This window comes from Xyrauchen texanus, chromosome 8 (genome assembly GCF_025860055.1).
Source record: "Xyrauchen texanus isolate HMW12.3.18 chromosome 8, RBS_HiC_50CHRs, whole genome shotgun sequence".
In the NCBI taxonomy this organism is placed as follows: domain Eukaryota; kingdom Metazoa; phylum Chordata; class Actinopteri; order Cypriniformes; family Catostomidae; genus Xyrauchen; species Xyrauchen texanus.
In genome coordinates this window covers 41,101,048-41,126,324 of record NC_068283.1, presented here as the reverse complement: position 1 = coordinate 41,126,324, position 25,277 = coordinate 41,101,048, and the positions used below count along the sequence as shown (strand labels likewise).

General features: G+C 39.2%; 2 protein-coding genes and 1 long non-coding RNA gene across 3 annotated transcripts in view; 2 read left to right on the top strand and 1 right to left on the bottom strand.

Moving 5' to 3' along the window:
• LOC127647439 (NAD(P)(+)--arginine ADP-ribosyltransferase 2-like) overlaps positions 1-25,277 on the top strand; it is a 157,909-nt gene that overhangs the window by 87,750 nt on the left and 44,882 nt on the right. The window lies entirely within an intron of this gene.
• On the bottom strand, positions 5,124-6,142 carry LOC127647443 (uncharacterized). Its single transcript, XR_007971059.1, has 3 exons — positions 5,810-6,142; positions 5,527-5,715; positions 5,124-5,418 (listed from the first exon to the last, which is right to left on the bottom strand). It is a non-coding gene; the product is annotated as an uncharacterized LOC127647443 (long non-coding RNA).
• LOC127647442 (ecto-ADP-ribosyltransferase 5-like) lies at positions 22,366-22,938 on the top strand. The gene has a single exon (XM_052131673.1). The coding sequence runs from the start codon at positions 22,366-22,368 to the stop codon at positions 22,936-22,938; it is 573 nt and encodes a 190-aa protein (XP_051987633.1).

The following is a 25,277-nucleotide window of genomic DNA, read 5'->3' as shown; positions in this document are numbered from 1 at the left end:
GGATTTTTGAAGCATCTGTATAAATTGGAATATAATCCCCATATCTTGACCCCACTTGGTAAATGCTCTGCACTTAAATAGCACTTATAAGAGAAAAAAGAGGTTACCAAAAGCACTTTACACTGTGTCCCAAGCACTCATTCACACACTCACACCAATGGCGGCAGAGCTGCCGTGCAAGGTGCTAGCCTGCCATTTGGAGCAACTTGGGGTTCAGTGTCTTGCCCAAGGACACTTCGGCATGTGGAGTCGTGTGGGCCGGGAATCAAACCGCCAACCCTGGGATTAGCAGCCAACCAGCTCTACCACCTGAGCCACAGCCGCCCAAACATCACACATAATCCCTTACATCATATACTTCAGCTTCATATGGACCTACCTTTTGCCTTCTTAGTAATCAATTTAGATCAACTTCTGATTGGGGCATAACCCACAATGGCACTGGAGATAATGAATTATTGGAGCATATCAACATTCTTCCAGTCTCATAACTTTTACTAATTTCCCCACACTCCATCCAAAACTATTGCACTCTTTCTTCTCATATTCCCAACTAGGTATCAATACCTTTTTTGTAGGGTGATTCCCACTCTGACCTCTTAGATTTACCCAATTATACACCATTAATTGTTGACTATTTATCTGCAAAGGCATTTCACCCATCTGTACTTGAAGAGCTGAAACTGGAGAAGTCAAATATGCTCCCCAACAAATTCTTAGAGATTGAGACTGAATTATATCCAATTTAATTAAATGAGATTTATTTACATAATCCAATATAGATCTTATGGTTTATGATATGGTTTTTAAAGGCAACCTATCTGCTCCCCATTCCTGTCCTGAAATACACCTCATTACATTCACTACTTGCTCACATCTTCCCACCATCTTTTCTATATTTTCTCTCCAGGTTAATCTGCTATCAAACCATACTCCTAGAAATCTTATGTTTACACGTTCAAGTTCTTTTTTTATATAATTTTAATTTAGCATCCACCTTCCCCTTCATATTTGTAAAAAGTATTATTTTTGTTGAATCTTGAAACTTGAATGCATTTTCCCCTGACCACTTTTCTACTTAATTTAATGCACATTATATTTTCTTTTATTATATTCTATTTTTTCCTTTAAACCACAGAGCCCCATCATCAGCAAACAATGATTTACCCATACTTGTATGTATACTTGATCATGATGATAAGTAAAAGTGGACTATGCCCTGTGTAGGTCCATTTTTAATTACACTTCTAGAGGATATAAACCCACCAACATTCACCCTAATTCTTCTCTGTTACCCAGTTATACATTCTTCCTTTTATATACATTAATAATCAAACCTTCTACAACATATCATATGCCTTTTCTATATTGAAGAAATCAATAAATGACACTTTCCTTATTTATAAATGTATAAACATTGTGTCCTTGTGCAAGGCACTTAACTCCAGGTTACTCTGGGGGGATTGTCCCTGTAATAAATGCACTGTAAGTTGCTTTGGATAAAAGCGTTTGCCAAATGCATACATGTAAATATCTTTATATCAGCTTCTATAGATACTATTGGATCCAAAGTCCCTCTTCCACACTTAAACCCACTTTGATAAGGAGACAAACAGCTCCATTGTTCCAAAGGATATGTCAATCATTTATCATTCTATCATCCTTGCATAAATGAGAGGTTAGAGCTTTTAGACGATCATTTATAGGATTATTGGATCTTTCACTGGCTGTTTAATGTGTATAATTTATGCTTCCTTCCAACTTTGAGGAAATATTCCTTCTCTCCAGATTCTATTATAAAATGCTAAAATCACATTTAAAGAAACTTCACTAAAATACTTCATCATACAATAACTAACTCTATCCAAACCTGGAGTAGATTGTTTCATTCTCCTCACTGCCCTCTTTAATTCACTCACAGAGAATGGGACATCCAACAGATGAATAATGGTCTCTTTTTTCCCCATTAAATCTGGATACTCTTTCGACACATCCTCTCTTATTTCCTTACTCTGCTCAGTCAAATTTTCTGAACTATTTACTTTAATAAACACCTTTAGAAACATTTACACTTTCTCTCCATCCTCCACAGCTGTTTCTCCATTCATGCTTAAAACTGGACATCCATTGTTCAGTTTCTTAATCATGCCCCACACCTCCTCTACTGATGAATTCCTCCCTATTTCACTACAGTATGACATCCAATACACCTTCTTGGATTTCCTTACTTGGCTTTTACTTACTTTGATTTCCTGACTCTCCTAAATGCTTTCATTTTTCTTCTTATGGCACATGCACCCTCTTCATTCCTCCAGGGAACTTCTTCATCTTAATATTTCTACCCCCTTTCCTTTTTTTGGGATATACTTATTTGCTGCTATTTGAATTGCTTTTACTATTTCTCTACTGATCATCTCTACCGATCTATCTGTTTCTATTATAATGTTCTTTAATCCCTCTTCACTCAAACTCATAGATTCTTTCCAACTCGATTTATCATACTGTCATTTACCCATAGTTCCCTGATTCACATCACTTCTTCCTGTATTTACTTGTACTGTTGTTAATATAGGATAGTGATCACTTCCTGTAGTGTCTTGTTGCATTATATCCCATTCAGTAATCCCTGCAATTGAGTCAGATATCAATGTTAAATCTAATACAGATTATTTCCCTGTATCCACATTTATCCTTGTATAACCCCATCATTCAAACACACCAAGATCCTAATTTCCATCAGATCTTCCACCACCAGTCCATTACCATCTGTCACTAAACCTCCCCATAACTCTGTGCATTGATGTCCCTGCACCAAATCACCCTATCTCCATGTTGGTCCTCTATTTGTTCTAACAAGGATACAAGTTTATTATTACACAGTTTAATCCACTCACCCACACCTCCACTACCACATACTCCTTTGTTATACCTTTACCTAATGTTCTATAATGTAGACCTTCCTTGAGCAGAGTAATACACCCACCACCATTACCTTCCCCACGATCTCTTCTCTCACTCACATAAACTTTTATAACAAAATCAAATTTGGGTTCAATCCACGTCTCTTGTATACATGTCAGATCAGGCTTAATTTCATCTCATTATTAATGCTTTTAAACCCCAATCCTTTAACCACAAGACTTCTCGCATTCCATTGTAATATTAAAATCATCACTCCTATCCAAACCAAGCTTCCTGACTCGACTGTGTCTCAGTCACCAGCCCATCCCTAATCATTACCCATGATACACCTTGTACTCCTAAGAATCTCTCTGCTGCCCTGACTGTAATTTGAATTTTATTTGTCTTCTTTTCTCTTCACGCAGAACAATTAATTACTTCAGCTGCGAACAGCAAGAAATTGACTTTCATCGTATCTTCTGTGGTCCTGCCCTACCACAGCTGGGGTGGCTGCGGCTCAGGTGGTAGAGCAGGTTAGCTGCTAATCGCAGGGTCCCGGCCCACTTGACTCCACATGCCGAAGTGTCCTTGGGCAAGACACTGAACCCCAAGTTGCCCCCAATGTCAGGCTAGCACCTTGCATGGCAGCTCTGCTGCCATTGGTGTATGAGTGTGTCTGAATGGGTGATTGGGACACAGTGTAAAGTGCTTTGGTAACCTCTAAGTACAGACCATTTACCCTCCATCTCTGAATTTAACTAATTCCTTTCCTCCATTTGCACGTCTCTCTCTTTTCCTTTCTCTTTATTCTCTGCATCAATCATTTGAACTGCTTCTGCATATGTAATGTTCTTCTTAGCTCTCTCATTCTGCACTTCAATAGCTCTCTTCCTCACCTCACATCCCCCAAACGCAACACTATGTTCTCATCCACAGTTACAACACTTAAGCCCCGCTCCTTCACATTTGCCATTATCATGCCCCCCCCTTTAACCCCATTGGTTGGCCACGAAATGGGTCTAATGGGACAGGATAAGCTAAAATGAGCCGCTACGTTATGCAGAACGGACAACAAAACAGTGCCGCGGACAGTGACACCCCCCAGCACCCCCCCCCCGTTGCTATTTCAAAATCCCGGGCCATTATCTCTTCCCTGTCCAGCCCTGGTTTCAATGTCTGTATGTTGTTCGTGATTAGTGAATCTCTATTTTTTATCTTTGTTTTCAAGGAGTAACTGAACCTGTACATTTTGTGTCCTACCCAAGTTCTGAGGAGCGTCAACTAACTCAGTTGTCCGACTCCATTCTCCTAAAAAACAAGTTTTGGGAGATACATGTTTTTTATCAGATGATATGCTTAAAATACTTGTAGTGTTTCATTCATGAATGAATCAGTGTTTTTCAATAAATCTTTTCAGTGAATTAAGAAAACAATATTTAACACTAAACAATGATAGCCTCAGTTACTATCACAGTATGCACAACTGATGCAATAAAAGTGAATGGTGACTGATACTAATATTCTACACAACACCTCCTTTTGTGTGCCATGCATGAAAGAATGTCATAAATGTCTGGACAAATATTAGATTGAGTAAATTATTTAAAAAAAAATAGTTTCATTTTCACATTTACCACCAGTTCCCTTTACAAAAGGCTTCACTACGATGTTGCGCTGCTAAGCGCTAGGGGAACAACTCTTGCTGTGAGCCAAGCTGAAATAATGTGTGAAACACGTCAATGAACATTGACCGGAATTTATAGCCTCGGCTGATGTAATCATTAGATGCACCTGAGGCCAGGCTATAAATGGATACGTCACCAGGTGTCGTCAGAAACTAGAGATGGGCAGATCGAGGCTTCGTGAAGCAATGAAACAGTCGAAGCAAATGTGCCATTTTGTTTCGAGGCTTCGAATCAATCCGAAACCCGTCTCCACGGTGACACCTAGTGGTCACTTGCAGGTGTTGATCTGAAACAACCTTTACAAAGAGCTAATAAAAAAATGTGTTGGTTTTTTTTTTTATTGTATTTTTGTAATATATGAAGCTTGTAACCTGTAGTCTCTTCACATTGCATAATGTGATTTTGGTCATGAAAAATGAATATTAATAAAAATAAATCAAGCCACAATGTCTCCCTTTCTTATAGATTTTTATTCAAAAATATTAATTTCTCTGCTGTTGAAGGACTCAGCCTACTTCTTTTTTACAGATAATTTCTCCAGCCTTTGAAAAAATTCTCTCACAAGGGACACTTGTTGCTGGCATACAAAGATATTTTTTAGCTAGGACATACAAATGAGGAAAGATTACTGCTCTCTCTTTCCAGTAAGTTAGAGGATCATGAGTTCTGGGCAAAAACGCATCGCTGAGGTATTTTTTCACTTCCACTGTGGCATCAGCTGTAGGATTGTGTATCATCTGGGTCTCACGGATACGATTGTCAAAATGTTCCCATAAACTGTCTTGTGTTTCAACTGGTGTTGATGATGGGCCTGATGTTGACATTTGTGGTTCTGAATTAAAAGAAAACGGCAATTAGTAACAAATCATAAACTGACAACACATATGAAGTATAAATTTCATGAATTACATTACATAAGATAACATAGACTGAAACTCACCAGGAGTTGTGTTTGAACGCATCAGTGAAGCACACTCCAGTGTGATGTGCTTTTCAGCATCCAGGGCTTTGGCAGGATTTCCAAAAGCCACATTTTTAAACCTTGGGTCCAGCAGTGTAGCCAGTGCCAAGGCTCTAAAAGTCTCGTACCCTCCACATCTGGAGTGCAGACCTTCTTGTAGATGTGAGCCTATGAGCCAACACAAGAGAAAACCATATTAATTAAAATAATGACAACAATATGAGAGTTATGGCCAATTACACGTATGGTCATAGTGTCCTACCTAATTGTACAGTTGATTCCTGCGTTGCATTTCCTTTTTCTGTGCAAGCTTGTGCTGCAACATCCTGTACAATGGTATGAGCTTTGAAGCAGACACTCTCTGTTCCTCTGACATCTCTGTTGTTGCTAGTTTGAATGGTTGAAGAAGTGTCAATGACTGTTGAATAATGTCATACTCAAGACTTGTCAGGGGAGCAGTATCACTGTTTAAATTGGCAAGTGCAGCAGCCACTGGCTCACGTTGCTCATACAAGCGTTGTAGCATGTCGAATGTGCTGTTCCATCTCGTTTCAACCTCCTGTATCATTTTCAGACTTGGTCTGCCCATCAAGCTCTGCATTTCCACAAGCTTGTCCTTTGCTTTGCAGCTGGATCTGAACAACCCCACTATCTTTCTGGCTTTCTGGCGAATTTCATTGATGACTGGGGTTTGATCCAGGGCCTTTTTCACTATCAAATTCAAATTATGAGCAAAACATGGGACATGGCGAAGGTTGAGTAGCTGGGCACTTAGGATCATGTTGGATGCATTGTCAGTCACCATGCAGTGAACTTTGGAGGTTATTCCCCACTCAGCCATTAGCAAGGCTTTAGCCTCCATGAGATGCTGGGCTGTGTGGGTTTGGTAAAACCTCCTTACACCCAGTAAAACAGTTGCCATTGTTGCCTCTGGTGTTATGTAATGGCATCTTACACCAAGATATCCATCCATATTAATGGAAGACCACATGTCAGCCGTAAGGCTAACAAATTCCGCCTTTTGTAGGTCCTCCATTGTCTTCTCCTTGGTTGTGTTGTACCTTTCAGCTGACCATTGTTTTAAGCACCTTCCGGGATGGGAGGACATAGCTTGGATCAAGCTTGTTCACAAAGGCCCTGAAACCCTCATCCTCCACGATGGTGAAGGGCTGCAGATCCTTCACCACCATGTTCAGAAGAGCCTCATCCAATTCCCTCTGTCTGCCTTTTAAAAGAGAAGATAAAACATACTTTCAGACAAATATATTGGAAAAATAGTAGCCTACCGTGAAAGTAGTCTACTGGTTCATTTGGAAACCTTCCTAAACAAAGTTATGTTATGAATATTTATGCTCAGTGTGCAGAGAAAGATAAAGTGCATTATAGAAATACAACAATTACAAAAAAACAAAATGATGTCTTGGCTGTAGATTGGGTACTCATATGTAGACATATAAAATGTATATTCACAAAGTATAATATTATATTGACAACATTTGTTTTTAAAGTGATTGGCAGTTGTGATTGGGATGTTAGGCATGTCTTAGTCCATGGCCTTTCTAAACAATGGCCCAACACTTAGTTATTATATTTCACTTATAATTAGCCTATATTTCAAACAATGCATACCTTGCTTAGATGGCCCAGCAGTGTCAGTAGCAGGCCTTGGTACAGGGGAACACTACCATCCTCTGCACCCTGCAGAATGGCAGGATGAATGCTCCTCAAATGGCGCATCATGGATGATGTATTGTTGCAGTAGGCGAGCTGCCGATCACAATACACACATCTCACTTTATTTGGGGTTTCCAAATGGAAATGCTCCCACACCACAGATGTACGGCATCTCTTCTGTGGAGCCTCCATTTCTATCTATCTATCTATCTATCTATCTATCTATCTATCTATCTATCTATCTATCTATCTATTTTATATGTAGCCTATCTAATAATCTATATGTATCTGTAATATATGTATCTATCTATTAATCTATATATATATATATATATATATATTTCTATCAATGCATCTATTCATTTGTCACTATATGTACTCTGTGTGTCTCTAAGTCAATGTGTAAATGTAAATTAAATCCTAAATATAACTAAACAAATCGCACTATAAATGTCACTATATCACCAAAAATCCACTATCTCAAAACCAAACTCCTCTCACAAAAACCCACGATATGAAAATGCGTTGACAAAACTTTTATACTGTGTGATTGTGTGATTTGTTCCCGAACCGACCAATCAATGAAACCCTGATTCGGCGGAGCACTCCACCTGATGAAACACTTAGACGCTTCATTTAGCCGTTGTCACGTGACGTGGGTGTTTTGAATCACGCTTCGGATCAGTGTTTCGAATCATCTTTGCTTCGGGATCTCGCAAAGCTTCGGAACGTCTGTTTCGCGCCAGCCATCCTTATCAGAAACTCTTTTTTCAGAGCGATTCTGTTTCTGTGTGTTTCACACACGCTGTCAAAACTTTCTTTCCTCTGTTAGGAGATATAATCAGTTAGACAGTGTGCAGTGAACATTGTTCTTTTCTCTTCTGTTTGGAAAATATTATATATATATATTTCTAAAAAAAAAGAGAGAGAATGACTGAAAGCAAACGGTGCGTGTTCCCCTCTTCTCGCTCTATAGCTGAAGACGGCACACATCAGTTTTTGCTGTTTGTTTGGGGGTAAGAGCACGCTGCTCTCGCGTTGCAGCAGGGTGGGTGCGAGCACTGCGATTTGCTTTAACAGGCAGAGTGCGTCGTGCTCGCCTCGCTTGCTTCCGGGAGTCAGCAGGCTCGTGCATGGATTTGGCTGAGGAGCAAGAGACTGGTTGATCCCTTTCTCTCACTCTGTCCCCAAACCCAGCTGGTCCTCCACATGATCTCGAAGCGCGTTCCGACGCTTCTTCGGATCATGAGGTGGATCGCGATTCTCTTCCCGCCTCCGAGCTTTCCGTCCGCGATAAAAAATCTACGGAGGAATTGCTCGATGTTGTTACTTGTGCGGTTGCCAGATTGGACTGGCCACGCGAAAAGAGACCCCAAACGCTCCAAATTAGGGGATAGATTTTATCTTCTAGTCTAAGAAAGGGAACGCCTCATGGGTCCCTTCCTTTCTTTGATAACCTCCATGAAGAGCTTTTTCGCTCATGGAGAACCCCTAAAAAAAAAAAAAAAAAATAATATATATATAATATATATATATATATATATATATATATATATATATATATATATATTCTTCCCGTGTTCTCATACCCTCGACGTCATTATATTCGACTATCGTGGGTGCTGAGGCACGGGGTATTCAGTGATGCCGCCGGTCGAAGAGACGCTTGCGGGCTATCTCTCGCCGGGCTCGGCATCGTCTCATAAAGCCCTCTCTCCCTCAAAGCCTTGTAGGACAACCTCCACTTTAGTGGGAAGGGCTTATCAAGCAGCAGGTCAGGCTGGTGCTGCTCTGCACACTATGCTGTTTTTCAGGCATACCAGGCTGACCTCCTGGATGACCTGAGTGTGGGTTCTGCGCTTGACGAGCAAGCCTCAGACCCACCTCGGTCCTGACTGAAGGGAGGCTCAAAAGCAAAGCGTGGCGAGTCGTGCTCCTCCTCCTAGGGATTGGGGACAGTCTCGCCGCCCTCACCAGCCCCCGAAGCAAGACCTCAGGACTATAAATTCTAGTAAGAGAAAACCCTGACGGTCTTGCGCCTAGATTAGGGGGTAGCTCCCCTCGGGATGGGGCGCGTGCTTCACTTCACCCCTCCGGTACCCCCTCGAAGCCCCTCCATTCCCGCCACCTCTTGGTGTTTCGGGTTGCAGAGGCTTCCGTCAAAATTGGGTGTTTTCACTGTTCCTGCATTTTATTCAGGACGCGAAACACCCGACAACCCTCAACAGGAAGTGTTAAAATATAATACCCATCTCAGAGATCCTGGCAGCGTGGAAACTTCTGCCGGATATATTCTTTTCTGTGGGTCTTATAAGGGCGACAGGATTTAATTCTCTCGCCACTTTTCCGTGTTTCAACGGTGTGTTCTCACTACCGTGAACCGGATTTCTTTTTGTGTAAAAAAACAAAAAAAAACAATTCAATCTCCTGGTTAAAGGGGCCATGGTATGTGTTCCCCTTCCAGAGAGAGAGTTAGGTTATTACACTAAATATGTACTTCCCGTTTCCCGTGGAGGGTGAGGGGTGGCGTCTGGCTTAGATCTTAAAGCTTGAACTACCCGTGGGTGTTCAAGTCCAAGATGATGCCTGTCAAGACGGTCGTGTCTCAAGCCCTACAACTCGTTTGGCTGGTCACCATCGATCTTATGACGCACTTCTATATTTCATTTAGAAGTTCTGCCACAACATGGAAAGTTCCTGAGGTTCACTTCCGGGGCGAAGTCTTCCAGGGTCAGGTTCTTTCACTCAGCCTAGCCCTTTTTACCGCACATTCACAATGCATGATGTAGCTGGCTCCTTGGGACTCCGGGGCATCTGCATTCTGAATTACGTAGAGCGACTGGCTGATCCTAGCGCAGTTCCAGGAACTGGCAGTTCAGCACAGGGACATCGTCTTAGCTCATCTGTTTCTCTGGGGTTGAGACTCAACGCCAAGAAAAGCGTCCTCTCTCCCACTCAGAACACTGTCTATCGGGGCATCGTATGGAGTTCAATCTCAATGCGGGCACAACTGTCTCCCGCTAGGATTGAGTCCATTCAGATCACCCTGAGCAAAGTCAGGGTAGGTCAAGGTTGCACTGTTATCAATATCAATGATTTCCAGGTCTCAGGGCGAACGCGTCCACGGTGACCCCTCTGGACCTTCTGCTCATGAGACCGTTTTTGTTGTGGCCAAAAGCCAGGGGATTTCTTCCAAGGGCCAAAACCCCTGGGCTAAATAGGGTTCACGCCTCAGGCTTCGTTCCCTTTCTATGTGGTTCAGACCCCGGTTTTCTGCCTTGGGTCCCACTCTAGGTGCGTCTTGTTGTCGCAGACTGCTAACAACAGACGCCTCCCTGACGGGTGGGGTAGCGGCCTTAAGTGGTCGTCCAGCTTAAGGGGATAGGAGGGTCGTCAGCTCGGTTGTCACAGTCTCTGTCTCGGGTTGATGGCTGTATTTCTGGCCCTGAAATACCTACTCCTGAGGCTGCCATGTCTTGGTGCTTGGTGGACAATACAGCGGTAGCCTCTTACATAAATCATCAAGGAGACCCACGTTCTTGTCAGCTGTATTTCTGACACGTCGGATTCTCCTTAGGGCCCAGGGTAAACTCCTGTCACTCAGGTCAGTTATATCCCTGGACGCCTAAATGTGGGAGCAGATTTGCTGTCCAGACAGAACATACCGAGGGGCGAGTGGAAACTCCACCCCGAGGTAGTACAACAAATTTGGGAGAGATTTTACAGAGCAGAAGTGGACCTCTTAGCCTCTCAAGAGACTGCGTAATGTCCCTCTACTTCTCTCTGAGTCACCCAGCCCCCTGGGTCTGGACGCGATGGCGCATACATGGCCCAGAATGTGTCGGTATACTTTTCCCCGGTTTCTCTGCTCCAGGGAGTCTTAGCCAGAGTTCAGCCAGCAAGGGTCTTGCCTCTTACTGATAGCCTCACTGGCCGAACAGGATTTGGTTCTCAGAAATTATATCTCTCCTCGACGGCTCGCCTTGGGCGATTCGGACAGGAGGGACCTTCTGTCTCAGGCACGGGACGATATTTCATCCCGGCCCGAATTGTGAAACCTTTCATGTCTGGCCCCTAAGGGTACCAAATGAGGTTCACGGGGTTTTCTCTTGAGATTATCGAGACCATTTCAAGTGCTAGGGCTCCCTCCACTTGGAACTGATCTGGGTAGATTTTACAGGGCAGAAGAGGACCTCTGCAATGTCTCCTCTACTTCTCCCCGAGTCGCCCAGTCCCCCCCCTCCCCCTTGGGAGGGGCTGAACGTAGTAACGCAAATGCACCTGCATGCGTTTCCTTCTACTAAAGTTCTTATTACAGAACCAGCTAACTGCCAGTTTGTTTCAGTTCTGGATTTTCTGTAGAAAGAACTGTCAGCGGGCACTTGCCTCGCCACTGCCAGGTTCTATGTGGCCACTGCGGTTTGCCAAGGCTTGGTGGGCGGGGTGCCCTCAAAGAGGCATCCTCATTATTGCCCGGGCCTACGAGGCGCGCGGTCAAGCTTCGCCAGTAGGTTTCAGGGCGCACTCTACCAGAGGGCTCTCCTCCTCTAAAAGCTTGGCTAGAGGTCTCCCTCTGCAGCAAGTTTGTGATGCGGCAGGTTGTCCTCTCCGCACACATTCATTGGATTTTTATAGTTTGGATGTTTTGCCACTCCGGGCTCTTATGCCCTTGAGTCGACATCTCAGCTCATGCCTGAACAGGTTTGTGATGCGGCAGGCTGGTCCTCTCCGCTCACATTCATCAGTTTTTATGACAAGTTTGTGTTGCGACAGGGTTCTCTTCGCACACATTCATCGAACTTTATGGGTTAGATGCTTTGCTACTCCGGGCTCTTATGCCCTTGAGTCGACATCTCAGCTCATGCCTGAACAAGTTTGTGATGCGGCAGGTTGGTCCTCTCCGCACACATTCATCAAAATTGAATGGTTTAGATGTTTATGCTACTCCGGGCTCTTATGCCCTTGAGTCGACATCTGAAGCTCATGTCTGAGACCTCTCGCGTTTTTGTGAGTACACTGCACAACCGTAGGGGTCCGGACAGCCCCAAGTGCGGCGGCGTGGGTATTGCGTTCCCTAGCGCTTAGCAGCTAACATCGTAGTGAAGCCTTTTGTAAAGGGAACGTCTCGGGTTACATGTGTAACCCTTGTTCCCTGAAAAGGCGGAACGAGATGTTGCGCTGCTTTGCCGCACTGGGACGTCCCAGGACTGCTCTTCAAAAAGAAGTATCTGACGACACCTGGTGACGTATCCATTTATAGCCTGGCCTCAGGTGCATCTAATGATTACATCAGCCGAGGCTATAAATTCCGGTCAATGTTCATTGACGTGTTTCACACATTATTTCAGCTTGGCTCACAGCAAGAGTTGTTCCCCTAGCGCTTAGCAGCGCAACATCTCGTTCCGCCTTTTTCAGGGAACAAGGGTTACACATGTAACCCGAGACGTTTTATAAGAAAGTCCTATGGGTGAAATATTAACTAGGATTATTAGTTGTATTTAAATACGAGGAGTGACTGTGTTCATATTGCAGACTGATAAGGACACTCAGCAGAATTCACCTGAGGGCACCTGTTCTCCTAAAAAGGTCAGTTAAGTGTTTTGTCTCTAATATAAGAAGATATTTTCAAGTAATGTTTGGGTTAAGAAAATTACAATTATCAGTTAATTTAGTACATCACAGGTTTAGTTGCACAGGCCACACAATTTTTATATTCTGCTTTGTAACATTTACAATTTTAATAATAATAAAAACCTCGTCTAAAAACTATTATGAAAGTTTTTTATTATGAAGTCTAGAATTTGCATTTGTAAAGCCACATTGTAATCTTCAGTTGTCTTTCAGCATCTGCACTTCTTCTTCTGTATATTATTGCTGTCCATTGATTGTGCATCAGATACATTTCTACTAAATCAGGATGCTGACCATTGCAGCCCTTCTCCTCATTTTAACTGCTGAGGTTGCAGTAGGACAGGTAAGCTGCATTCAACATGTTCATTATAGGCATGAAAACTGATGATAAAATCATCATTACTGTACATCTGATGCTACAGGATCACAGAGTGGCTATCGAAGAACCAATATTTCCATTTAATGTGGAATCGGATTCTGTTGATGACCAATATAAGGGATGTACGAAGAACATGGAATACCTGGTAGGGACAACATTTTTTAATAATGACATCTCTGGGAATTCTGCATTTGCTGCAGCTTGGAAAAAGGGTGAAATAAATGCCGAGCTACCAGGAGATGATTTGACCAGGAACCATTCAATCGCCATTTATGTGTACACTAGTAAAAGTGTATATGCGGATTTCATTCCTGCTGTTCAAAGTGGTAAACAGAAGTACAAAGACATGTCATTCAGATGGTATTCACTTCACTTTTTGTTGACAGAAGCGATACAGATTCTGAATAAAACAGAAAATAAATGTCAAATTACTTATCGAGGTTCCAACATTGAATTTGGTGAGAATTTACTGAACAAAGAGATTCGTTTTGCCTCATTTGCAACATCTTCCCTTCTACAAAATGTAGCAGTAAATTTATTTGGAGATAAATCATGTTTTGAAATTGAAACTTGTGAAGGTGCTGAACTGACAAAATATTCTGCCTTTCCTGATGAGGAAGAGGTGTTGATTCCTCCATATGAGAAGTTTATAGTCACTGATATCAAGAAAGGTTCCTGGTGTAAAACTGTGTATGTGCTGAAAAGTTCTGGAAGGAAAAGTGATCTGAACTGTGCTGTGGCATCAGCTGAGTCCCTGATACATCACAGATATCAGTCTTTCTGGCTTGCAAGCCTTTATGTCTTAATTCATTATATTTGTTCACATTAAAAGAGTGATTTCATAAAACATAATTCGATAATATTAATCCACAAATCATAAAACGATAAAATTTATTCTGAACGATTGTTAAACTTTGTCTTGTCGCAGATAACATGACTCTTCTGCAAATGTAGATAACTTCAACAGATTGATTGTCAGATTTTTCCTTTCGTATTAGTCTGTATATCAGATGCATTTATTTCATTAGACTGTATATCAGATGCATTTATTTCATTAGACTGTACATCAGATGCATTTATTTCATTAGACTGTATATCAGATGCATTTATTTCATTAGACTGTATATCAGATGCATTTATTTCATTAGACTGTATATCAGATGCATTTATTTTATTAGTCTGTATATCAGATGCATTTATTTCATTAGACTGTACATCAGATGCATTTATTTCATTAGGCTGTATATCAGATGCATTTATTTCATTAGACTGTACATCAGATGCATTTATTTCATTAGACTGTATATCAGATGCATTTATTTTATTAGTCTGTATATCAGATGCATTTATTTCATTAGACTGTACATCAGATGCATTTATTTCATTAGGCTGTATATCAGATGCATTTATTTCATTAGACTGTATATCAGATGCATTTATTTCATTAGTCTGTACATCAGATGCATTTATTTCATTAGACTGTACATCAGATGCATTTATTTCATTAGACTGTACATCAGATGCATTTATTTCATTAGTCTGTACATCAGATGCATTTATTTCATTAGACTGTACATCAGGTGCATTTATTTCATTAGTCTGTACATCAGATGCATTTATTTCATTAGTCTGTACATCAGATGCATTTATTTCATTAGTCTGTACATCAGATGCATTTATTTCATTAGTCTGTACATCAGGTGCATTTATTTCATTAGACTGTACATCAGGTGCATTTATTTCATTAGTCTGTACATCAGGTGCATTTATTTCATTAGACTGTACATCAGGTGCATTTATTTCATTAGTCTGTACATCAGGTGCATTTATTTCATTAGTCTGTACATCAGATGCATTTATTTCATTAGTCTGTACATCAGGTGCATTTATTTCATTAGACTGTATATCAGATGCATTTATTTCATTAGACTGTACATCAGATGCATTTATTTCATTAGTCTGTATATCAGGTGCATTTATTTCATTAGACTGTATATCAGATGCATTTATTTCATTAGACTGTACATCAGATGCATTTATTTCATTAGACTGTATATCAGATGCATTTATTTCATTAGACTGTACATCAGATGCATTTATTTCATTAGACTGTATATCAGATGCATTTATTTCATTAGACTGTACATCAGATGCATTTATTTCATTAGTCTGTATATCAGGTGCATTTATTTCATTAGACTGTATATCAGATGCATTTATTTCATTAGACTGTACATCAGATGCATTTATTTCATTAGACTGTATATCAGATGCATTTATTTCATTAGACTGTATATCAGATGCATTTATTTCATTAGTCTGTATATCAGGTGCATTTATTTCATTAGACTGTATATCAGATGCATTTATTTCATTAGACTGTACATCAGATGCATTTATTTCATTAGACTGTATATCAGATGCATTTATTTCATTAGTCTGTACATCAGATGCATTTATTTCATTAGACTGTACATCAGGTGCATTTATTTCATTAGTCTGTACATCAGGTGCATTTATTTCATTAGTCTGTACATCAGATGCATTTATTTCATTAGTCTGTACATCAGGTGCATTTATTTCATTAGTCTGTACATCAGATGCATTTATTTCATTAGAGTGTACATCAGATGCATTTATTTCATTAGACTGTACATCAGATGCATTTATTTCATTAGACTGTACATCAGATGCATTTATTTCATTAGACTGTATATCAGATGCATTTATTTCATTAGTCTGTACATCAGATGCATTTATTTCATTAGTCTGTACATCAGATGCATTTATTTCATTAGACTGTACATCAGATGCATTTATTTCATTAGACTGTACATCAGATGCATTTATTTCATTAGTCTGTATATCAGATGCATTTATTTCATTAGTCTGTACATCAGATGCATTTATTTCATTAGTCTGTACATCAGATGCATTTATTTTATTAGTCTGTACATCAGATGCATTTATTTCATTAGTCTGTACATCAGATGCATTTATTTCATTAGACTGTATATCAGGTGCATTTATTTCATTAGTCTGTATATCAGATGCATTTATTTCATTAGTCTGTACATCAGATGCATTTATTTCATTAGTCTGTATATCAGATGCATTTATTTCATTAGACTGTATATCAGATGCATTTATTTCATTAGTCTGTATATCAGATGCATTTATTTCATTAGACTGTACATCAGATGCATTTATTTCATTAGACTGTATATCAGATGCATTTATTTCATTAGTCTGTATATCAGATGCATTTATTTCATTAGACTGTACATCAGATGCATTTATTTCATTAGTCTGTATATCAGATGCATTTATTTCATTAGTCTGTATATCAGATGCATTTATTTTATTAGTCTGTATATCAGATGCATTTATTTCATTAGTCTGTATATCAGATGCATTTATTTCATTAGACTGTACATCAGATGCATTTATTTCATTAGTCTGTATATCAGATGCATTTATTTCATTAGTCTGTATATCAGATGCATTTATTTCATTAGACTGTATATCAGATGCATTTATTTCATTAGTCTGTATATCAGATGCATTTATTATACATGCAAGAAGTGATGATTTATTAAAACAAGAAGTCATTTGATTTATTATTATCAAAACTTAATTGTCTTGATATTTGATCAAGGTGTTGAAGGTTTTATGTAACTTTCCTTTCTATTAATTACATGAATTAAATTACAGCACGATTGTAAAGATTCAGTGTTTTATGTTTATGTTTTCCATATATCCTCTTTCTGTGGTGCAAAATTATTAAATAACAAATGATCAAAAATCTTGATGTTTATTTTTACATTCTTTTTACAATAACTTCAAATGTTCTGAGGTGAATCTGCAGCACTTTACAAGTTTCACTTTACATGAACTGATAAGAGCACACCATCTGTCCAACATGTGAACACGGAACAATGCGGCACTTGTCACGTCACCTCTTATAGATGTTGTGTATGACCTGTATTCTGCTCAGTTATCAGTTGATTATATTGATTTATATACTGTCATGTCTGAATCGAAGATATGTCACCTGTAATGTTGGGTTTTGTGAAAAAATTACAATGAATAAAAAATAAATAAATATTGCAAGTTCTTTGGAGTGCCAACTATTGTTATTATATCTGCATTGTGCATGTGTAGAAACGTGTGTACATTTTTGTCACATCCGCAATGCAAGTGGATAGTGTTCAAACCAAAGGGGGAACCTTGCATCCTCTTGGTTAGACGGGGCTCGTGAAGGGCGGGATAGTGTCTTTGGAATGACCATGCCTGAGCTGGGTCCGTCGGACGGACACACTCCCCTCTCTGGTCCACGGTGCGAGGAGTGGCGGCAAATGAGAGGGGGAAGGGGGCCCGACCTCTGCTTATTAATTATGTTCCTCTTCTCCTCTCCTGCACAACTCCCATCCTGAGCCTGGCTGAAGGACGGCCATAAGAGGTGGGGCGACGAAGATGAGAGGGAGGGGCCACATTCCACCACATCTGGCAATGAGTACTTTAAATATGGAGTTTTATTTTAAGGTTTCATTGAAAATGTCACGTCCATAAAGCTGGAATTGCCCATATGCAAAACATTGCTGATCAATTAAAGTGAAAAATAAACCATCAGATTTACTGGGATTAAATAAATGACTGTAATACATTAAATATACATTTAGGATGTTTGATCGTGGAATTGTAGTGAGTTGGAATTTTGTTTCTCATGAAAATATTGGATTTGTTTTGTTTTAAATGTTTTTAAATTTCAGTCATCTCTTGGAATATCTAAAGATGAACAGAAACAGATTTTCCCCACAAGATCATTAGAAGAGAACAAAACAACAACAATAATCAAAATAATAAAAGCATGATAGCTTGGTCCATAATTCAGAAGTCCAGGATTTAAAGGGACCTTTACTTTTTCATTTGTAACAACAAGTTTGATCACGGACGGCTCGTCATTGGTTTCTATAAAACAAACTAAAGCGTTTGGTTCTGAGAAAACAGAAGCCTAAACACATTCAAACCCGAACTAAAAACTAAGTACACTTCTTCCTTTTATAGTTTTAATATGAATCTACCAACATGTCTGTCAGATCATAGTTACTACAGTTATGTTGGCATTGTTAAAGTAATGGCACATATTTTGTTTTCTGTCTTTTTCTCTTCATTGCTGTTTAGATGATCATGGCTGTCTGGTTTTATGAGATGTTTTATGAGATGTCTCCAAAGTGCTTGAAAGTAGATCATTCTAGGTTCAATTCAGGTTTGTTCTCTGCAATGCACTATTATGCACTTAGTCAAGCCTGATTTCTGAGGACGTGTGTGAGTCGTGCTGATCTGTTCAAGAGGGATCCCACACATGAGATCATCTTTTATTATCAAGTATTTTAGCTAACCAGTGTGAAGGGACCATTTATCACAAGGAAATTGCAGGAAGTCTCTGGTGTTCTGTGGGGCCCCCTGTCTGTCCAGGATTCTTAGCTCTCCCAAATTATACAGTACCTCCAAAAAGCAGTGAATATAAATGTTTTTATCGGCTCTCTGGAATACTTTCCGGTCTGCCTGAAAGCACCAGACCCCATTCATTGTAACTGCATGGAAAAGAACAACTATTGGCCAACCATTCTTCAGGAAAATATAATCTTTACAGAAATATATACGCTTTCATAATTATTCAATAACTTAAATTCAGTTGTAGTTTAACCAGCAGGAGATCACTGATGTGTGAATTTAATTTGGTGACACTAAAATGTGTAACATTGAAATTATTTAATATTTTTGCAGAATCGCTTTTCGGTTTTGCACTTTGCAGACGGTCCCTGCGGGCTTGTGTCTCAGCCTGATGTGTGTAGAGATCATTGTAATTTGTCCAGCTCGGAGGAAGGCTCGTGTTGATGAAAATGAGGTTGTAACTCGTTGTCTACATTACTGCGGTTGGAAAGAGTCGTTTGAATTTTAAGAACGTTTCTGTTAATAGTTATTGATCCGGGAAGGTCGAATCTGTGAATATATTTCCGACTTTACCGGACTTCAAATCTGCCCTAGTTTAGACGAGAAACACATGCAGATAAATGTACACGAACAGACCACTGCTGTAGCTGCGCAAGCGCACGAGAGATTTGCGCGCGAGGAACTCCTCGTGGCCGCTCGCGCTTCATGGATGCAGAGAAAACTGAATGACCAACAGAGCTGAGATATTCCTCTACAAATCTTTGCGTTAAGCAGAAGAAATAAAGTCATACACATTTGGGATGACATGAGGGTACGATTGCGTAAAAAAAAAAAAAAAAAAAAATCCAGAATAAATAATATTTTGAGAATAAAGTCAAAATTTCAAGAATATAGTCGTAGCATTACGAGATGAAAGTCGTAATATTTTGAGACTAAAGTAAAAAATTATGAGAATAAAAAAATATTAAAGGCGCAAACACGCCTCCTTTCTATGTAAATTAGGCTCATTAGATTGCGCTTCATTGACTGGAGTAATTTAGATCGCACTATTACCACAAATAAAATTATTAAAAAGTAGTAAAATTGAATTTTAATTAAGAGATGTTTGTGAACATTTTCAACCCATCATATTCAGTGTTATAGTTTGGCAAATATCCAATTGCTCTGTGTTGTCAAGCACATTTATTTGCAGTTGAAACCAGATGATCTTTCATATTTATAGGTTTATAGTTCAGTACTGATGTCATTTTAATCCTGTTCTTTGTGAAGAAACAAAACATTAGGATATGTGAGAGCCCACATCACGTGATTCATGTCACATTCATGTCTTGCGTCACTTTCATTAATCTCGTGAAGTTGAGACGATTTGAAACCCAGTTTTACTAAAGACATCATTATTTCTATAATTCAATTCTGTAATAGTTCATACATTTGACACTTTGGCAAGGTTACAAACAACTTCTATTTGTGTCATTATTTCCACATTATTTTCATTTTGAGAAGACAAACACATGGACATATTTGCCAAAGTTTCAGCACCTGTGGACCGGACAGCTCCAGCAACACTTAAATCTACTTTAATGAGGATCTGCTGGTTTGGAAAACACCAACTCAAAACCATCTTTAATCATCTTAAAATAACAAGAGACGGAGTTAAGATGATCTTAGACGCTTAAGACATGGTCTGCTTTTGTTGGTTTTTACTCTTAAAACAATACTATAACTAAGGGGTTACCACATTCACTATGAATGAATTGTTCTCGGTGAATGCAATATTTATTATCTGCTGCAGATCATGTTCATCGCCAGCCGCGCTGGCCTCAATCTCGTAGAAAGAAGGCAAAAAAGATCGATTGCAGTTTCCTCCGGGTACTCTGGTTTCCCCAAGTCCAAAAACATGCAGATTAATTTAATTGGAGAATCTAAATTTGAGAGTCCCCCAGCCACTGGGGATTGCGTCAGGAAGAGCATCCGGTATAAAACCTGTGCCAATTCAAATATGTGGATCACGGATGGTCTGCTGTGGTGACCCCTAACGGAAGCAGTTGAAAGAAGATGACAACGACTGGGTCAGAGCATCTGTAAAATGGCAGGTACCCAAGTCTCATTCATTTGCGTGGGGAGCAAAGGTTTGCCCGTCTGGTCTGACCATCTCATCCTCACTTTGTCATACTCCATACTTCCTTGCAGGAATGTAGAAAATTCCCTCACCCAATGCTAGATGGAGCCGCTCTCATAGATATCAGCAGATCGTGTGCATGAAAGTTGGGGTTGGAGGGCCTGAACTAGATGATACGGGAAATCAGCAGCCTATACAGAGTTCAAATGGCACAAAGTATTTTATATACAGTATTTTGAAAATACACAAATACCTAACTTAAATGTATTTATATAAAAATTATATTTGATGGACGCTTATCATTTTATAAAGATCTTTTTCCACCGTTAATGTGATATTGAAACCACAAATTATACTAACAAACACATAAAAGCCTTTGAGGAAAAAAAGAGAAAAATGAAATTTTAGAATTACCTGGTTGCATGGAATATTTTTAATAGTTTCTGAAAAATGAACGTTCAGTTTTATAAAGTTACATTCATTATTATTGACACAATTGTAATTCCATATGGTTGCATCCAACATACTCTATGCAAGTATGTGAACGCAGATCCACCTTGATACACAAGCTCGATTTCACATGTCGTTGCGTTGTGAAATGTGTCAGCACTCAATTAATAACAGAACGAAAGCGCTGCATTCTCAGCGTTGCCACAAGAGGCGCTACAGCATATTTTCTTCTTTCAAACAACAACTGTCATGGCGGACTGGGGAAGCAATTTGAGTTGAATCTTTTGGAAAAATATTTAAAATTTTTTGTCCCCAGTCAATTCAAACAAACTCACCAACTATTGACTCATCTACCACATCAGGGCTGCATATGCAGCTGACTTGCTGCCTTAAAAATAATTTTAAGGTGATGTTTGTAATTTATTTTTAAATTAAAAGTATTTTTTGTAAGCCTGCTTAGTTTGCAGAGAGTGTAAACACTGGATCTGTGGCACAATGAAAACATTCCTGTTTGTACAAGAGTTTTCTGAAATGTGCTTTTATTTTCTAAATTCTGTTTGTTGACACCAGTGATGCAGAAATGACTCACTTTGGCTATAAATATGAGTGAACATGTTAATACTGTAGACGATGCTAAAACATCCCACAAAGAGAACCTGAAGCATCTTTACTCCTGAAAGATCAGGTAAGTGTTTGTTTTTAGTCTCTGAAAGTTGCCAGTGAGATGTTAGTTGATAACTCGGGGTGGCATGGTTATATATTCTCATGTAATATTAGAGTACAGAGAAAGTATTAGTAAGTATTACATGTAAGAAGTTGTGGTGTGCATATGAATGCGCATATTCTTAGACTTTGGATTTGTAAAACTTTATTGTATTTGATGTTGTCTTTCAGCATCTGCACTATATTACTCTATATGAAGTGAATTTCACTGAGGAATTATTACTAAATCAGGATGCTGAGCATTGCACCCCTTCTCATTTTAACTGTTGAAGTTGTCCTAGGACAGGTAAGCTTACTGTACATTCAATATGCACATTGCTACATTACTATTGATAATACATTTCATTATTTCCTGTTGCTAAAGGACAAGATCTATTCATTGGATATGGCAAATAATTCTGTTGATGACAAATATGAAGGTTGTAGAAAGAAAATGTCAGATCTGGTGTTTACATCATTGCTAAAGAAAGAAATCGATGAGAATCCTACATATAAAGAAGTTTGGGAAGAAGGGAAAAAGAAGGCCACGAAACCAGCAGATAACTTGACCATGAACCATTCAATCGCCATTTATGTGTACACTGCTAGAAGAGTATATGCAGATTTCAATAATGCAGTTCGTAATGGTAAACTAAAATACATATGGGGATTATTCAGATGGTATTCAATTCACTTTTTGTTGACAGAAGCGATACAGATTCTGAATGAAACACAAAAGCAATGTCATAAAACCTTTCGTCGTACTAATGTTGAATTTGATAAGGATGTTAAGAACAAAGAGGTTCGTTTTGGCTCTTTTACATCTTCTTCTCTCAATGAAACAGCAATAAAGAATTTTGGAAATGTATCTTGTTTTGAAATTGAAACTTGTGAAGGTGCTGATGTGGCAAACTATTCTGCACATGCTGAAGAGAAAGAGGTGTTGATTCCCCCATATGAGAAATTTAATAGTCACTGATATCAAGAACAATACCTGGTGTAAAACTGTGTACGTGCTGAAAAGTTCTGGAACAAAAAGAAACCTCTGCTGTATGTTCACCAGTAGATGTTGTGCGGTTTGCGCTTAAGGGGTTTGTGATCATGGGGTTATTCCAGGTCCGCGTGCTCAGTAATAAACTGACTGTGATTGGGGAAAGATGTAACTTGTCTGTCTCTTTGCGTTTCTCACATGAATACATTTTATTAAAACATTCATTTATTCATTCTTATGCCAACAGAAATGTGTAAAAGAATATTATAAAGAGTTTAAGTGAGCACATATAATGTCTTAAAGCATTTTTATATGTTGAGGATTATAAAAGCAATTAATCAATGGGCGTTAATTAGCATATTCATGATGTCATCATGTCCTTTACATCCGTTTGCTTCTCTCCTACTCTCTGTGCTCACATACTGTGTTATAAAACAGCCAAATTCCCATTAAATCTGTTTCTGTTGTCAGACAACGTAACGAGTATGAAATAGTGACTGAAATGCCGCCCATTATAATGACATGTTAACCAGAAATCACTTACAAGCAATTTCCAAGCTTCTGCTCTGCACTGCCAAAACCCTGATTTTATAACATAAGTTAAAGTCAACGGCTGTCCTGTGATTTCCGCTATATTTACATGTAAAACGATCACTCGAGGAGAAAGTTAGAAGCGACAGAAAGTCTTATATTAAGAATGTCTCTTACACCGTGCACAGCCTCTGTCTGGGTAACAGTGAGAGATAAGAAAGAAAAATGATGGTCAAATTACTTTTTTAAATTAAAACTGAGGAGCAAACAATACAGATTAGTGATTGGCCCTTGACAACTCTGTTTGCACATGTGCAGCTCATACACGTCTGTGTCAGCTACCGTTCGGTCAACTGAATGTGCTGCTCCTCTGTCTGTCACTCACTGGCTGTGTCTCTTTTCGAAGGCTGCATGCTAGGTAGGCCGCGTCCTTTGAAGGCTGCAGTATACTGAGTGTCCTCCTTTCAACAAGCCTCATTTAAACAAGATGGCTTTCGTAGTACAAAAGGAAACGTAACATGGTTGCTATGACAGCACGCCTCTCTTTAACAAGTGTGAGTATTTTGAGTGAGAAGGGAACAAAATCCTTTAGAAGGGAATGTGTGAGGTACATTTTAGGAGAGTTATAATGATATAAAGAGAAAAGTAAATAGATTTTACAGTTGCATTTTTAGTCTATTACTTTATTTTAATTGTATAGTAATATAATTATACATATTATATACTCTGCACCCGTCTACTGAGGTACTTCATCTTGGGAATTAACATTACTTGCGTTTGAACAATTACTCTTAAATTTGGTGTAATGAATTTTTTAGACATTTCTGAGGCTTTTCGAAGGCTGCATGCTAGGTAGGCCACGTCCTTTGAAGGCTGCAGTATACATATATACTGAACCTTCCAAACAAGACACAGCCACTGAATATAGTAGAAACAAAGAGAGGTGTGCCTACAGAGGGAAAGCAAGACCTCACACTTGCACGGCAGTACTGGGGACTCTTCTACGGAAGGTAGCTAAGGTTTGCCCAAAAAGTCACTAAATTTGTCGCTAGGTGGTTTTAAGAAAATATTTACTAAAGGGGTCGGAAAAGTCGTTAAATCTAGCGACAAAGTCGCTAAGTTGGCAACACTAAAGCTTTCAGATTGATGTAATAGGCAGACATGGTGCGCTGCAAATTCAAACAAGAGAACCAATCAAAAGCATCAGAATAGCATCTTCTTCTTCATTTTGTTGTTGTTTTACGGTGGATCGCAGACACATAAGTGCATTACCGCCACATATCACCCAAATGGACCATTGATACTCTACATGCAATCTCCTGATTTACCTTATACCACCAACATACATACAACAACCCTTAATTCTTGTACCCGCATAGAGGCAGCGCTGCGTGTTCAGCTCCCACACTCAGCCCCCATGGAGGGGTAAAATAAATGAAAATTGTTTTTTTATAAATAATAATTTTAACCTGCAAACCTGTACTTCCCAAATATTGTAGCAATAATTGAGTTATGTTTCTACCTGGATTCAGTAAATGTTTTATTGTGAACTGCTCACCCTTATTTACTAGTTCATCCTTCCACTCATTCCTTTCAACAGTATATTTCCCACAGTGCATTATAACATGTTCAACTGTTTCATTAACACCACATTCCTCACATAGACCTGTTGGATGTTTGCATACTAAGTGCCTTGTACTGTTCAACCATGTATACCCCAAACTTAATATTGTAATGATGTTCTCCTCAAATCTGCTCCCACCTGATGCTCTTCCTGTTCCCACTACTGACTGTAT

Bases quoted from the DNA above. Each gene is read 5' to 3' on its own strand.
- LOC127647442 (XM_052131673.1), top strand. From the start codon at position 22,366: ATGGCAAATAATTCTGTTGATGACAAATATGAAGGTTGTAGAAAGAAA.